We start from the raw sequence: 15,906 nt of genomic DNA on the forward strand, positions 1-15,906 counted from the left end.
ACTCTCAAATAATACATAAATGAAATTAAAAAAGGATTTTTTGATACTTTCATTAAGAGCCAAATCAGGAATAAGTATAATGGACAGTTATTGTTAAGGCACTATGTCTGAGCACAAAACTTGTTGATCACAAGCTCAAAACTAGGTTAGGGAATGCAAATCAACCCTCCCAGCACGTGCACACTCTCCACATGGAGAAAATTATTACTACTCTGAATTCACTATTTGCCTGATGCTAAACTATGACTAACTCATTTTGTGGGTGATGAAGTTTGGAGTCTTTTATGGAATCCTCACTGTGTGAGGGTCATGATGAACTTTATTAGGGGAATTTATAAACATTTACTAATCTACCCATCTTCTAATAGGTGGTTACTCCTCTGCTCACAGCAACAGGAGAATATGAGGAAAAGATGTCCATATTTTCTGGAGCGATTAGCAGGCTTGCCTCTCATGAAATCACCATGCAAATTGAGCAGAAATTGGGCATTTCATTTCCTTCTCATCTCCACATCGGTGAAGATTTCGAGAGCAGGCTTTATGCTGATTATTCCATTTATTTAATTCTATTGCAAATAAAGCAGATGACAGCTCCATCAGCTAACCAGGTGCTAGAGCTGGCTGCACCTTCTTGGATCCCAGTAGAGCACTCTGCCTTTGCCTCTCACAAACCCATTCACTTTGCAAGCCAGGACCCGCATATGCTCCCATTCGCCTGGGAAAACACCTTCTCTTCCTATTCTTGCAAATTGTAGACTGTGTTTCAGGAAGAATTGAGCATGTCTGGATGAAGCCTCAAGCTAGTCAAGGAAGAAGGAAATGGAATTACAGAGGCCATAGAAGAAATAGCCATGAAACTTGTGAAAGCTTTGTGTTTGGGGGTGGGTATGTAAGATGATGTGTGTGTGTGTGTGTGTGTGTGTGTATGAATATGCATATGTTACGATCTGAATTCCAGGGCAGAGCAAAAGAAAGGTTCATATTTCTCCTCACAATAATGGAAGAAAAAAAACTGATGAAAGGAAAAGTCTTTTTTTTTTTTTTTTAACAAAATGTACTTTGGACCATGCTGTCACCAACCAGACAGAGTGGTGTCATGCAGGGTTTCTTTTTTTTTTTTTTTTTTTTTTTGACAGGCAGAGTGGACAGTGAGAGAGAGAGACAGAGAGAAAGGTCTTCCTTTGCTGTTGGTTCACCCTCCAATGGCCGCCATGGCTGGTGCGCTGTGGCCGGCGCACCGCGCTGATCCGAAGCCAAGAGCCAAGTACTTCTCCTGGTCTCCCATGGGTGCAGGGCCCAAGCACTTGGGCCATCCTTCACTGCACTCCCTGGCCATAGCAGAGAGCTGGCCTGGAAGAGGGGCAACCGGGACAGAATCCGGCACCCCAACTGGGACTAGAACCTGGTGTGCCAGCGCCGCAAGGCGGAGGATTAGCCTAGTGAGCCACGGTGCCGGCCGCAGGGTTTCACAACTTGGGAGAACATCATTCTCTTCTGGGTACTGGAGGTGTCAGATTCACACCACAGCTGAGTGATGCAGCCTGCCATCAGGGTCAGAGTGAACCTCACTCTTAACTCTGAAAGAAAGAGAACCAGGTCATGCATAGAGCGAGAGCCTGAGATGGGGGCACCCTTCCTGTGAAGGGAGCCTTGAGGTTCTTTCCTCCATTGGGTACAGGGGTATCTGAAGACCACATCATTCTTGATCATTTCTAGGTTGCACCTGCCTTCTTAGTTTCCCACCTCTTTTTTTTTTAAGATTTATTTACTTGAAAGTCAGAGTTACACAGAGAGAGGAGAGGGAAATAGAGAAAGAGAGAGAGAGAGAAAGAGAGAGAGAGAGAGAGAGAGAGAGGTCTTGCATCTGCTGGTTCACTCCCCAGTTGGCCGCAACAGTCAGAGCTGCGCTGATCTGAAGCCAGGAGTCAGGAGTTTCTTCCAGGTCTCCCATGCGGGTGCAGGGGCCCAAGGACTTGGGCCATCCTCTACTGCTTTCCTAGGTCATAGCAGAGAGCTGGATCAGAAGTAGAGCAGCCGGAACTTGAACCGGTGCCCATATGGGATGCCAGCACTGCAGGTGGTTGCTTTACCTGCTACACCACAGTGCTGGCCCCTCCCACCTCTTCAATAAAGAATGTATATAAATAAATCACACACACACACACACACACACGGGCACTAAATTTTGGCTGAAAATGAAATTAAAACATAATTGTGGGCCGGCGCCGTGGCTCAATAGGCTAATCCTCTGCCTGCGGCGCCGGCACACTGGTTTCTAGTCCAGATCGGGGCCCCGGATTCTGTCCCGGTTGCCCCTCTTCCAGGCCAGCTCTCTGCTGTGGCCAGGGAGTGCAGTGGAGGATGGCCAAGTGCTTGGGCCCTGCACCCCATGGGAGACCAGGAGAAGTACTTGGCTCCTGCCATCGGATCATAGCAGTGCGCCGGCCACAGCGAGCTGGCCATGGCGGCCATTGGAGGGTGAACCAACAGCAAAGGAAGACCTTTCTCTCTGTCTCTCTCTCTCACTGTCCACTCTGCCTGTCAAAAAAAAAAAAAAGATAATTGTGTTTTGTTATAAAAACTTAGAAATTGTATGTACAAAAGGTTCATGGAAAATGTATATTATGAAAAAAATGATGCTTGGCTTGCAAAAATATTTTTACACCCAAATAAACCACTTTTTACTTCTGCTTCTTCTTGACCTTTGAGAATTGGATTGGTATGTATGAAAGCACTCTGATGTGGGCTAAGGATGCTACAAACGTCCGAAAGGAACCGAGGAGGAGAGGGTGTCTTCCTTTTCCACCTTCTCCCACCAAAACGGTGGATGATGCTCAGAGCTACCACTGCCTTGTGGCAACTAGTATGTTACACTAGTGTGTTAGGACTCCAATCCTAAGGTATCTGAAAACAAAATAAGCAACGAAACTATGACAGCAATGCTTCCAACAGCCCCATCAAGGGGTGAAGGGAGAAAACATACCGAGTACAGAGAATCTTAATTATGTACAAATTCTCCAGAGATGCCATATTGAAAATAAAACATAATAGCCAGAGAGAGCATCCCTGTCATCATGTCCAGCTTCCACTTCAGAGTCCAGAGAAGCTCTTGGGCTTGTTTGGTGCTATGGACCCTTTGGTTGTGTGCTTCATTTGCAAAGTTACATAGAAGCAGAAACCAAGAGACCCTTTCTCAGAATCCTATTCCCAAAATATATACAGACCACAGTGGGCCCACCATTATCTGCAGGTCCTGCCTCTAGAGATTCAACCGTTTGGAAAATATCTGGAAAAAATAATCAAATCTCTACTGAACATGTACAGACTCGTTTCTTGTCTTTATTCCCTAAACAATCCTGTATCACAGTTATATTTGTAGCATTGATATCATGTTATGTAGTTTTACTATTTACTACTTTTCAATTTGCTATTACTATCTAATCAGAGATGATCTGAAGTACACAGGATGATGTGCATAGGTTCTATGCAAATACCGTATCATTTTAAACAAGGGACTTAAGCATCTCCAGACTTTGGGATCCCCAGGGCTTCCAGAACTGGGCCCCCACATATACCAAGGAATGACTAAGCACACACACACAAGTGCACATATATGCACATGTGCACACACACAGGATTAAAGTACGCATGTGTTCCCATAAAGAAAATCAGTTCTGTTCTTTGTCCCAGCAAGAGCTCAGGCAGGGAGCGCCCAGAAATCAGAGGTCTCAGCTGCTCAGAGCAAAGCTTGGCTGTGGGGTGGGACATGATCTGATGCATCACCCTGCCCTTGCTACTCTTCTACCATGCCTCTGTGGGAATAAGAGTGATGGCAATTTAGAGGCTGAATAATTTCAGTGTATTCCAGGTTGACCGTTATGCCCATAATTGCACACAGCCATTTAAATGACTTAGTAGTATTGGGAGAAGAGGGAAAAGAGCAGAAAAAAAAGAGGTTCATTACAGAGGAAGCATTGAAAATAGGTGTGCCCTGAGCTCCTGACCTCTTTGCCTTACCATGAATGCTCACCTGGGTGCATGCCAGGCCCCACATGTGCCTGCTGCTGCTACCAGAACTGTCTCATTGGACTCACTATTTCTGTAGCACCTGTTGAATGTTTGTGTTCATCTCATAAACAGCAGTATCTCCCTGTCTATTTACATAGCTCTTAGTTAGCAACACGGTAAGGTGAGCCCAGTACCGGATGCTGAGTAGAAACAGCTGGTGTAATTGAGGCTTGGCCACTTCCCAGTCTGTCCAAATCTCTGGATCACGTGGTCTTGTCCTGGAAAGTGGTAACTTTCTGTTCCCTCTTGCAAGGCTTTTGCAAAGAATAACCAACAGAGACCATGCATGTTGTTGAGGGCCTTGATGACTACTTGTGTTTTGATAGCTATTTTCTGGTGAGAAAAGCTTAACACAAATCAGCTAAGTGTAGTTCAGGGAACTTCAAGGTCTTAGTAGCTCCATCATCTCTGGGTTTAAATCTTTTTGAGCCTCAGTTTCATTACTTGCAAAATGGAACTGTGCTGTACACTTTGCAGTATAGACATAAGGATCAACTTAGATCAAGTTCAGAGTTTGTGTGTTCCATGCTGAGGCTGGCTGGTGGTCAATGATATCTAGGACTGGGCTGGTTGGCAAATCAGACTTCTGTCCATGATAAATTACACTTTGGTACCCATCAGTCCCCCTGATCCAACTCCAGGCTAATAGACTCAGTCTTTAGGTTACATAGAAATTGTATATGCTCTTTGTAGTCTCAAGTGTGAGAATTTCACATAATTCATTTCAAGCTCTGCCCATAAAATTGGGCATAACAAGAAATGTTCATTCTATGGAAGGAAATACCTTGTAGTAAAGAGATCTCTGAACTAGCCAAGAGGGCAGGTTAAAATAGCAACCCCAAGAAGCAAAGATAGGCCAAACCTTTCTATGCCACCTGTCCCTAACAAACACCACACCAGGCGCACACAGAAATCTCTGGGTAGTTTCAGAATATGGAAGAGTTAATGGCACTCAGCATGACAATTAGATTCTGGATTCTCAGAGGGAGCAGGGTTTTCAGTACTTACACAGGATAAAGTGGCAACATTTAGAATGTGTGTCCCTGGAGGAATGAGCTACCAGGAAATTAATTATCTTCTCTGCCTTTCTACACCATTTGCTGTAGCGTTGCGTTCCCACCCCCACTGCTGATTCTTTCTTGAGCTTTGTTCTCAGTTTCTGCTGGTGCAATGCAAGAGCAGTGGTAGGAAGAAAATGAACGGAATAAAGAGCCTGGAAATTTCCCGTTGATCTGGAGCCCTTGAAGGAGTAGCTCCAGCCACGGTTGGCAGTGCAGGCACTGCAGTTCGCTAGGACGATGAATGTCCTGGAGCCATATGGCCATGCCCCAAGACCTAGCTGTACTGTGATTCACAGGGGACCCTGGCCTGATGCATTACCTCCATGAACGATAGTGCTCTAACTGGCAAATGAAGATAGCAATCTCTGGGTTGCAACCTCTCCAGTCTGGCTGTGAAGGCCAAGGGAGGCAGAGAGTAACCCGTCGGTCAAGTGCTAAAATGCATGGAATTCGTGTTCCTCTGCTATCAAACACCCTTTAGCTTGTTACACTGAAGACGCCTTCTTTCCAGGGAGCTTTTCCCCATTGCTGTCCACTCCAAGTCACCTGGGCAGTGTCTGCCTCATCCCATGCCCATCTGCTTGAAGAGACTTGTTAAGTCCACGTGTCATTCCAGCGTCTGTATCTACCTGCTTTTCTGCTCTGTTTACAAACATGTGTGAGTGCCTACAAAACCTCAGTGTGCTAAGTGCTGGAGAAAGACACAAATGCATTATGATTTTTGCAATTCCCTAGAAATAGTTAACTTCAGAAAACATACCTACTTGCAAGCTAGTAAATTCTTTCAGTATCGCAAATACGCCCTTTCTAGAATGAAGTTACACCTGTTCTCCAGTTCTCTAACATCTGTGTAATGTGTGTGTTTTCTTTATCCATGGGACAGCCTTTGGAAGTTTTTTTTTTAAGATTTATTTATTTGAAAGCCAGAGTTACACAGAGAGAGAAGGAGAGGCAGAGAGAGAGAGACAGAGAGAGAAAGAGAGAGAAGAGAGGCAGAGAGACAGAGAGAGAGAGAGAGAGAGAAAGAGAGAGAAAGGTCTTCCATCCTCTGGTACACTCCCCAATTGGCTGCAATGGCCAGAGCTGTGCTGATCCGAAGCCAGGAGCCAGGAGCTTCTTCCAGGTCTCCCACGTGGGTGCAGGGGCCCAAGGACTTTGGCTATCTTCTACTGCTTTCCCAGGCCATAGGAGAGCTGGATCAGAAGAGGAGCAGCTGGGACTCGAACTGGTGCCCATATGGGAGGCTGGCACTGCAGGCGGAGGCTCTACCCACCATGCCACAGCACTGGGCCCTTTGGAAGTTTTAAACTGTTGTTTGTGTATAACACAGGATCCTCCCTCCCCATTTACTACTGAGGTCACCAACATTTTCACTAACTCAAAAATGCAGGGGGAGGGGCTGGCACAGTGGCACAGTAGTCTAAGCTATGCCTGTAGTGCCAGCATCAAGATGTGCGGTGGTTTGAGTCCCGGCTGCTCCAATTCCAATCCAGCTCTCTGCTATGGCCTGGGAAAGCAGTAGAAGATGGCCCAAGTGCTTGGTCCCCTGCACCCGCATGTGAGACCTGGAAGAAGCTCCTGTCTCCTGACTTTGGATTGGCTTAGTTCTGGCAATTGTGGCCATTTGGGGAGTGAACCAACAGATAAAAGACCTCTCTCTCTCTCTCTCTCTCTCTCTCTCTCTTTCTCTCTCTCTTTCTCTCTCTCTTTCTCTCTTGTCTATAGCTCTACCTCTCAAATAAATAAATAAAAATCTTTAAAAAACCCCAGGTGATGTCATTTTAATTCTTCACCTTTCAAGACATTAGATTAGGATCAATGCTCTCAATTTCTCTGGAACAGTATCTCTTAGGCTCTGTTTCTGCAGGTAGGCTCACAGCTCTGTCTCTTCACACTGCTTGGGCGATGGGACCAACCTATTGCCTGTCGAGCCTGAAGCTACTGTTCTCTACATCTCAACCCTTACAGGCCTGCCAGATCGATTTTCCTTCCCTGACTAATCCGCCCCTCCTTCTTCCTTCCTTGGATTTCCTGAACACCTGGGGATGCAGCGTAGACGGCATTATCAAGCAAGCTAATACAGTGTCTGAAATGATCGCCTCCGTGGTGGCTCGATGGACCCCAGGTAACAGTGTCAGTATTTTGAAGAAGGCAGCATCTTCTTCCGAAGAGAACACCTTGGCCCTTAATTCCATCATATGTGCAGCAGAAGACCCCTTACAGAGCAGTAAGTGTTGCTGACGGAGCTTCTCTCCGGTCCTCCTATTGTGGGAGGGACAACAAAGGCAGAAGCCCCCAAGACTACTGTCCTTCCTGCTGATGGCACATATAGGCAGAAATAATGAGACATTAACCTTCTCAAATGGACAGAAGGTTAATAAACATTGTATGTGTGGTTTAAAAAAAAAAAAACAGACAAGTTGCAGCTCGGAAATTTTTCAGTTTTTCTCATTACAAAATCAATATCCATCAGCAGTTTGAAATTAAAGGCAAGATTAGGCCTCAGTTTTATACATGCCTTATTGTATTCCAAAAGCTTTCTACTCAGTCAGATAAATCTTCTTTAAGAGGATTAGGAAACTTTCATTATCTTTATCTAACCTGAACTAACACTAAGCCTGAAAAATTAATCCATAGACTGGACAAAAGCCGATAGCTGCGAGTGAGAGAGGACTCATGGGCTTCTTTCTAATTGGGTGGCAGGGTCTCTGCAGCCACAGTGTGGTAAGTCAACTGGTTTCCTAAGAACGAACAAGGCAGAAGGGGGTGCAGTCCTGCCTCTTCTCTGTAGCCCCTCAGTGAAAGCAGAGACCCACCGGCCAAGTTGGGGGGTTCCCTTATCCCCCATCCACCCATCCCCATTGTTTGGGGAGACTGCGAGGAGCTACCTCTAGAACAGGAAATGTGGTGGCCCTGCCCCCTCCCCATCCTTAGGTTCTGACCTGAAGCTGGGGTGCCCACAGAGAGATCCCTGCATCCCACTCAGATTACTCCAAGCACCTATGGGGACCACCATCCTCTGAAGCTCAGCTCCACAAGCCCTTCATAGCCGGCATTGATGTTGCTAGGCTCACACTTTATTTCCTGCAAAGCGACAGCCTGACTCCGCCAAGCGTGTTTCTCTACAATGCCTGACAGCTTTTATTTCAGCGCTACAGTTCCGGAATTTGAAGACGTTCTGCAGTCAAGGCCGTGGAGGTGCCCATGAGGCGTCACTTCCCCTGCTGAGAACGTGAGCACCTCGGGAGCAAGCCCAGGTGTCAGGTAGGGTGGGGAGCCCACACTCCCTTGTTGTCTACACCCCCAGCCTGTCTCTGATGACTGATCTCTCCAGTGCGTCCCCCATCCTCTCAGGAGAGGCAGCTGATGTGACGGTTGTCTCTATGCCCAGCTGCAGGCTGTCATGTGGCTCCAAAGCTGTAAGCATCACTCGCCCAAACCCCTGGGTGGGCACATGCAGGCAATGAAAAACAGCAGGCTTTCTACACTTCCGTCCTATGGCAGCTCCGGGGGAATCTGAGAGCTCACGGCAGTGAAAGAAGGGCTGGAGGCTTGATGGGAGCAAAGCTTCTAGAAATATGGCAGCTCTGGGGCTGCTGTGTAACAGAAGTTGCCACAGACAGCTCTGCGGCCCTGCACTAGCTGTTATAAAGACCCACAGGAGGTTGGCACCATGGCTCACTAGGCTAATCCTCTGTCTGTGGCACCGGCACCCCGGGTTCTAGTCCCGGTTGGGGCGCCGGTTCTGTCCCGGTTGCTCCTCTTCCAGTCCAGCTCTCTGCTGTGGCCCGGGAGTGCAGTGGAGGGTGGCCCAAGTCCTTGGGCCCTGCACCCCATGGGAGACCAGGAGAAGCACCTGGCTCCTGGCTTTGGATTGGTGCAGCGCGCCAGCTTTAGTGGCCATTTGGGGGGTGAACCAACAGAAGGAAGACCTTTCTCTCTGCCTCTCTCTCTCACTGTCTAACTCTACCTGTCAAAAAAAAAAAAAAAAAAAAAAAAAAAAAAAAAAAAAAAGGATAGCAGGCACATAGCAAAGCCTGGGTCTGAGACACACCTCTGTCTTCTGACTCCAGCTTGTTGCTACTGCACACACTGGGAGGCAACAGGTGATGGCTCAAGCAATTGGGTTCCTGCCAACCACAAGGTAGACCTGGATGCTGTGAGCTTCAGCTCCAACCCTGCACCACTCAGTGTTGCTGGACAGCTGGGGAACAATCCAGTACATGGGAGTTTCATCTCTCTCTCTCTCTCTCTCTCTTTCTGTGTGTGTGTCTCTGCCTCTCCAATAATGAGTTAAATATAACTAAAATAACTATTTTTTTTTTGAAATCTACAAATGACCTACAGAGGCTGCTGTGCTAACAAAGGGCTGCCCTGGCCAGAAGGAAAGAATGGGTATCTCGAATTGTACCAGTGACAGACGCACAGGCTCACATGAACCCCTAACAACCTCTTTCCATTAAACCAGCTGCAATGAATGGGTAGCATCCTATTTTGTAGAAAGCAGACATGAAGACATCTATCTTAGCCAAGCAAGGATACCATGTACATTGTCCAGAGTGAAAATAGCAGAAGGGATCGGATAAAAGGCAGCAGCTAAAGACTGGGTCTTGCCCAGGGACCCTTGACAGCTAAAATCAGCTAAGACAGCTCTGAGAAATGTCCATCTGAGGCTCTTATTTGGTGGAGGAAACATGTGCCATTGGGTGACAGAAGCTGTCTGCTTAGAACCTCATTCCTGCCATGAGCCAATATCTGGGGTCTGCTGGGGTCAGTTCAAAATATGCACATTTGGATTGCTGTCTTGCTTCTCAGAACTACTATCTGCATCTTTTAAATTCCTAATTAATATCTTATACCTGCGATTCTGACATTTCTTCAGCTGCATTTTTCTAAGATATGAAGTGAAATTTAAATTTAAAACTGTTTAAACAGCACTCTGGCCTCAGAATCAGAACTTAAGGCATTCAGATCTGGCTAAAAAGCCCATGAGAGCATCTCAGGCGTGGAAAGCCAAGACACTGTGGCAAAAAATGGCCTACATGAAGGATCTCTGTGAGTGAGATCCCGGTGGAAAGGATGGCCATCAAAGAAGGAGGTACTTTTCTCTGAAGGGAGGATAGAGCTTCCATTTTGACTATGGCCTTGTCTAAATAATATCAGAGTTGGTGAACTCAAGGCTTCCATAGCCTTGCCAGCTCATGACAAGAGCCTAGGGTGATTACTGACATCATAAATAAGTGTCAATTGTTAAATCAACAACAGGATTCACTGTGCACTTGCTCCCCATGTAGGACCTCTGTCCTTAATGAGCTGTACTATGAGAATTAATGGTAGAATTAATCTTCAAACAGTACTTCATACTTTGCATGTCTGTGTGAGCGCAAACTGTTGAAATCTTTACTTAGTACAGAGTTGGTCTTCTGTATATAAAGATAATTAAAAATGAATCTCGATGAAGAATGGGATGGAAGAGGGAGTATGAGGTGGGACAGGAGTGGGGATGGGAGGGTGGTTATGGGAGGGAAAAACGCTATAATCCTAAAGCCATACCTATCAAATTTATATTTATTAAATAAAAGCTTTCTAAAAAAAACTGTTTAAAAATGCATATGTGATACTATGCTTGAATTGGGCTGATCTTTTTTTTGTCAAATAATGGGAGATGTTAAGGTTTTCTATCTCCACTGCCTCCACACAGACACACTTTGTAAATTATATGATTCAATTTCCAATCTTGACCTAGAGAGCCTTCTGATTCCATTCCTCTTGCCTCTTGGCTAAGAGAGAGTGAGTCAACACACAGCAACACCAGGCAGACTGACTGGTCAGCACTCAGAGCAAACTCCACAACCAGGCAGAAGTAGGCCAGTTACATTCTTTCCCACCAAGATTATTGGCCTTTTATCCCCAAATAACTGCACTTTTCTGCATTTGAATATCCCTTGCCCCAGCTCCCACATGCTAAGTAACTTAAAAGAACTTGACCAGGGCCTCCAAACAACCTACTGTTGAGAATGGAAGGACCAGTGATGGAACTGAGAAATGTTGAGATCTTGAGTACTTAGTGAAGAACCTATCAGATTGAAGTGATCCAAGACACAACTCCACCTAGGGATCCAACCGAGGAAGATGACTTTGTGCCTTCACATTTGAGTATAACAAGGACTCAGATTATTCTTCCCCCCCATTGCCGACTGGAAGGCCAACTCCTGGTCCAGGAGTATCTTACCTTGCACGATGAGGTGGACCCGGGAGGTTTTGGGATGATTGTCTGTCTGCACAGAGCAGGTGTAGGGGCCTTCGTCATACACATCCACGTTCTGGATCATGATGCTGTACTGGGTTGGTGTGTTGACCAGGATGATGACACGCGGGTCTATGGACCACTTGTCATTCCCAGCATAGAGGATGGTGCTGCGGTTTAGCCAGGCCACCCGGGTGACCCTATCATCTATGGTACACCTGTGGGTGGGGCGGGGAGAGGAGGGAGGGGAGAGAGAAAAAGAGAGCACACGTTGAGAGACCCAATGCTAACTGCAGAGTTTACGCTGAGGAGTAAATGAAACAACACAACATAGTGCTGAAAGCAAACAATCAAATCTTGCTGAAACTTCCCAAGACTAGGTAAGAGTAGCCTGAATCAACCTATAGAACTGACGGTCTTGAAGCATTTTCGTTTGATTTAGGAACACATTATGTGACTATCTTAGCTTTCCCTCATGTTTTTGCCCCTGGGCTTGTATGAAAATTAGTTTATGTTTTTAAGCCCATTTACCACCCCGTGGGAGAAGCTGCCCAGAGGCACCGGGCAGAAAAAAGTGGAGCAGTATTTCAAATAGGTCACAGATAACCTGCAAAGCACATGCTTAACTGCAGTTAATCAAAACTTGGACACATTTACCTCCAGACTCTCCCGGGGTTGATAATCTCCTTCTACCTTTAAGCTGACCAAAGTCTGGAAGTGACACTTTAGGACATGAATTGGTAAAATCCATGCATGAAGAAGTCATGGCTGCCTCTTAACGATTGCAGAGAGGGGAAGAGGAAAGCAACCAGCAGTCATTCTTCCCTCCTACACTCCGCCCTGTACCCCTAGAGAAAAAACGCTGTTATTATCACAGCAGAGGGCTGACCTCTACCTCTCACCTGCTCCCACCAACAATTCCAGACTATGAATGCAAATGGAATTTGCTTTTTGATGTGCGTGACCTGCAGGCTATCAAGCCTCATGCAGAAATAAATGTGCCCGCCGGGTAGAAAGGTTTGTAGGTGTGCCCCAGGAGCTTAGTGCCTGGGAATGGAAACAGGAGAACAAGGAATCCTTTATAAGTGTGTATTTGGCCCGAAGGGTCCTGGGTGTGCCCACCCTGCGCCTGGGAATGCATAGGCAGCCAGCCAGCTGCCATCCTGGAGGAGAGAGAGGGGCCATGAGTCTCATGTCTCTCTCCAGATGGAGAGAACACAGGGAACCAGCCTGGCCTTTCCTCACTGGCTCTGACCTAGCACTTGACCAGTAGAGGTGGGTCTTCAATCAGGGCTCAGGACATGGATGATGAATGCCAAGGACACTGGCAAAGTGACCAGCCTGACACAGCGTGAGTGACCCAGGGTCACAGAGCACCAAAATGAGAGCAGCCCTTGAAAGGGAAAAGCACCCAAACCAAGGAGGTATTTTCCCTGGATGGTAGGAGGGATAAGGTGATATTGGCTACCAGTCACCAGTCACCAAGGCCTTTGGTTATGCTGGCTCCCTTGTCATGTAGCAGGTGCAGGTGTGGGGAGATGCAGGGTTAGGACTGGGTAATAATTAAGCTTTTTCACAGTATGGGAAGAACAGAGATTGTTCCTTTCTAAACTTTCTTCATTTTCTATTAGTTTTTTTCAAACTAAAGGAAGCATATTTTGACCTGTGAAGAATGCAAAGTGAATAATATTTTAATAATACAAAGATCATAAAGGTGAAGCTAATCAGTCCCTCCCCACCAACTCCCAGTGCCCTGAGGTCATGAATTCTGTAATGCCCTGTTACCCTCTCCTTCCATGTCCTACTCCTTGTAGACAGACATCCACATGTATAGAGCTTCTGATGATTTGTTTTAACTAAAATAGAATCGGACTTAAATATTCCTGTGAGCACCCCCTTTTGTTTTACTTGACTACAGGCATCTCTGCACACTGATACATCTAGTTCTTTATTATTTCTAGGTAAGTCTGCCACCAATGAGGGGTGTTATGGGTCTCAGCTGCCTTCCTCCTTGGGACCTGATCATTTAGGTGCCACTGAATTATGGCTTTCTCCCTTCATAGGAACATTATTACTACAGGGAAAAACTGAAGTCATATTGTGTCCCCCTCATCCTGGGGCCCTGGCTTTTCTTTCTGCTGAGTTTTCTTCCTTCCATAGCAATTTTCCACTTCTCTTTTGGAGACTCCTTTTGTGCTCCTCACTTTCAAAAGTGTTTCTTGGGGGGAAAAAGTACAACAAACACTCTCATTTGTAAATGCCCCATGATAATGGCTAATGCAACCTTTCCTAATATGATGGTCGTAATTTCAGAAACACCAAATTCATGTTTGGATAATTAGAATGGATTGGAATTTGAATGAAGTTCTAGTAGTAGAATTCCAACAATGCTCAAGCCTGGAAGTAGACAGTGAATGGAGATGAGTGAGGGGTGTTGCTCCCTAGTCCCTGGAACCATACAAATCCAGGTGACTGGGAACACACAAATATCCTTGCTTGGATTTTGGTCAGCTCTGTAACCTCTTATACATTTGTAAATTGACATAGAATTTATTGCAGTTGGGAATTTGGCTCCCTTCTTTTCCCCCTTCCCTTCCCTTCCCTTCCCTTCCCTTCCCTTCCCTTCCCTTCCCTTCCCTTCCCTTCCCTTCCCTTCCCTTCCCTTCCCTTCCCTTCCCTTCCCTTCCCTTCCCTTCCCTTCCCTTCCCTTCCCTTCCCTTCCCTTCCCTTCCCTTCCCTTCCCTTCCCTTCCCTTCCCTTCCCTTCCCTTCCCTTCCCTTCCCTTCCCTTCCCTTCCCTTCCCTTCCCTTCCCTTCCCTTCCCTTCCCTTCCCTTCCCTTCCCTTCCCTTCCCTTCCCTTCCCTTCCCTTCCCTTCCCTTCCCTTCTTTTTTTTCCTTCCTTCCTTCCTTCCTTCCTTCCTTCCTTCCTTCCTTCCTTCCTTCCTTCCTTCCTTCCTTCCTCTCTCTCTCTCCCTTCCTTCCTTCCTTCCCTCCCTCCCTCCCTCCTTCCTTCCTTCCTTCCTTCCTTCCTTCCTTCCTTCCTTCCTTTCTTGTGCCAGAATTCAGGCACAGTGGGTTAAGCTGCCACCTGCAGTGACGGCATCTCATACAGTGTCAGTTCGAGTCCCGACTGCTCTACTTCAGATCCAGCTCCCTGCAATGTCTCTGAGAAAGCAGCAGAGGATGGCCCAAGGGCTTGGGCCCCTGTACCCACATAGGAGAACTGGAAGAAGCTCCTGGCTGGCTCCTGGTTTCTACCTGGCCCAGCCCCTGCCTTTGCGGCCATTTGAGTAGTGAAGCAGCAAATGGAAGATCTCTCTGTCTCCCTCTCTCTCTGTAATTTTGACTTATAAATAAATAAAATAATTTTTTAAAAAAATCTATTTATTTGAAAGCAAAATTAAAGAGAGAAAGAAGGAGAAACAGAGAGATCCTCCATTTGCTGGTTCACTCCCCAGATGGTTGCAATGGCCAGAGCTGGGTGGGTCCAAAGCCAGGAGCCAGGAATTTCCTCCTGGTATTCCATGTGGCCACACAGGCCTAAGCACTTGGGCCATCATTTGCCACTTTCCCAGGTGAATTAGCAGGGAGATGGATCAGAAGCTGTGAGTGGCCAGGACTTGAACCGGCACCCTTATGGGATGCTGGTGCCACAGGCAGTGGCTTTACTTGCTGCATCGCAATGCCCAGCCCATTGGCCCCATTCTGAGCTACCACTTTGGATGCCCACATCCCACAGCAGAATGCCTGACTTTATGTTCTAACTTTGCTCTCCATCCCTGCTAATGCACACCTTGGGAGGCAGCAGGTGTGGCTCTTACCACCCACATGGGAAACCTGGATTTCATTCCCTGTCTTGCCTTTGGTTCAGCCCAGCCCTGGGTGTTGTAGACATTTGAACAGTGAACCAGTAGATGGGAGATCTTTCTCTGTCTTTGTCTCTGTTTGTTTGTATCTTTCTCCATGACTTTCGAATAAAGGAAAGCAATGTATAAAATTATTTTAAAAACTTTTACGCATTGTTGTCTAATCTGAATATTCACATTTAAAAACATTAAAAACTTAGATAATTCAAACACACACATACTGAATGAAATTTAGACACAACAATGAATAACACTCATGATTATCCACTTTCAAAATTCATGAATGAGCTCGTTCATAAAGCCATAATATGTGCATTGTTCCTTTTTAGAACTTGTATTTCTACTCTATGCCTTTGTGGAATATATTCTACACTTGAAAATCTTCTATTGATCACCTATCATGTTTACTTGCAGCAAAACTAGAGAGAGATTGAAATTTAATTTTATGTCCTATGACCATGAAATTATAATATTTGCTTTTAAAATGGATTATCATCACAAATGTAAAATTGATAAAATAGTATAAATGTATATTTTAAGTAATAATTAAACATTAAAAAGTAAACTTATCCTGAAAATATAGCTTCTAATTACATGGATGTGGTTTTTTGTTTAATAAATGGATAAATATCCCTTATTGCTAGAATAAGATATAACTCAGGTT

General features: G+C 45.9%; 1 protein-coding gene across 8 annotated transcripts in view; it reads right to left on the minus strand.

Annotated features, from left to right (window-relative positions):
- The window catches only part of OPCML (opioid binding protein/cell adhesion molecule like), a 1,215,017-nt gene that overhangs the window by 250,783 nt on the left and 948,328 nt on the right, over positions 1 to 15,906 (minus strand). For all 8 annotated transcript variants that reach the window (XM_089314649.1, XM_089314643.1, XM_070048374.2 and 5 more), the window contains one exon: positions 11,362 to 11,594. In XM_089314649.1, the coding sequence (XP_089170775.1) occupies positions 11,362 to 11,594 (233 nt within the window). The remainder of the gene's footprint in view (positions 1 to 11,361; positions 11,595 to 15,906) is intronic.

The sequence above is a fragment of the Oryctolagus cuniculus genome, chromosome 1 (genome assembly GCF_051225735.1).
Source record: "Oryctolagus cuniculus isolate XC-2025 breed Fujian yellow rabbit chromosome 1, ASM5122573v1, whole genome shotgun sequence".
Taxonomy (NCBI): Eukaryota; Metazoa; Chordata; class Mammalia; order Lagomorpha; family Leporidae; genus Oryctolagus; species Oryctolagus cuniculus.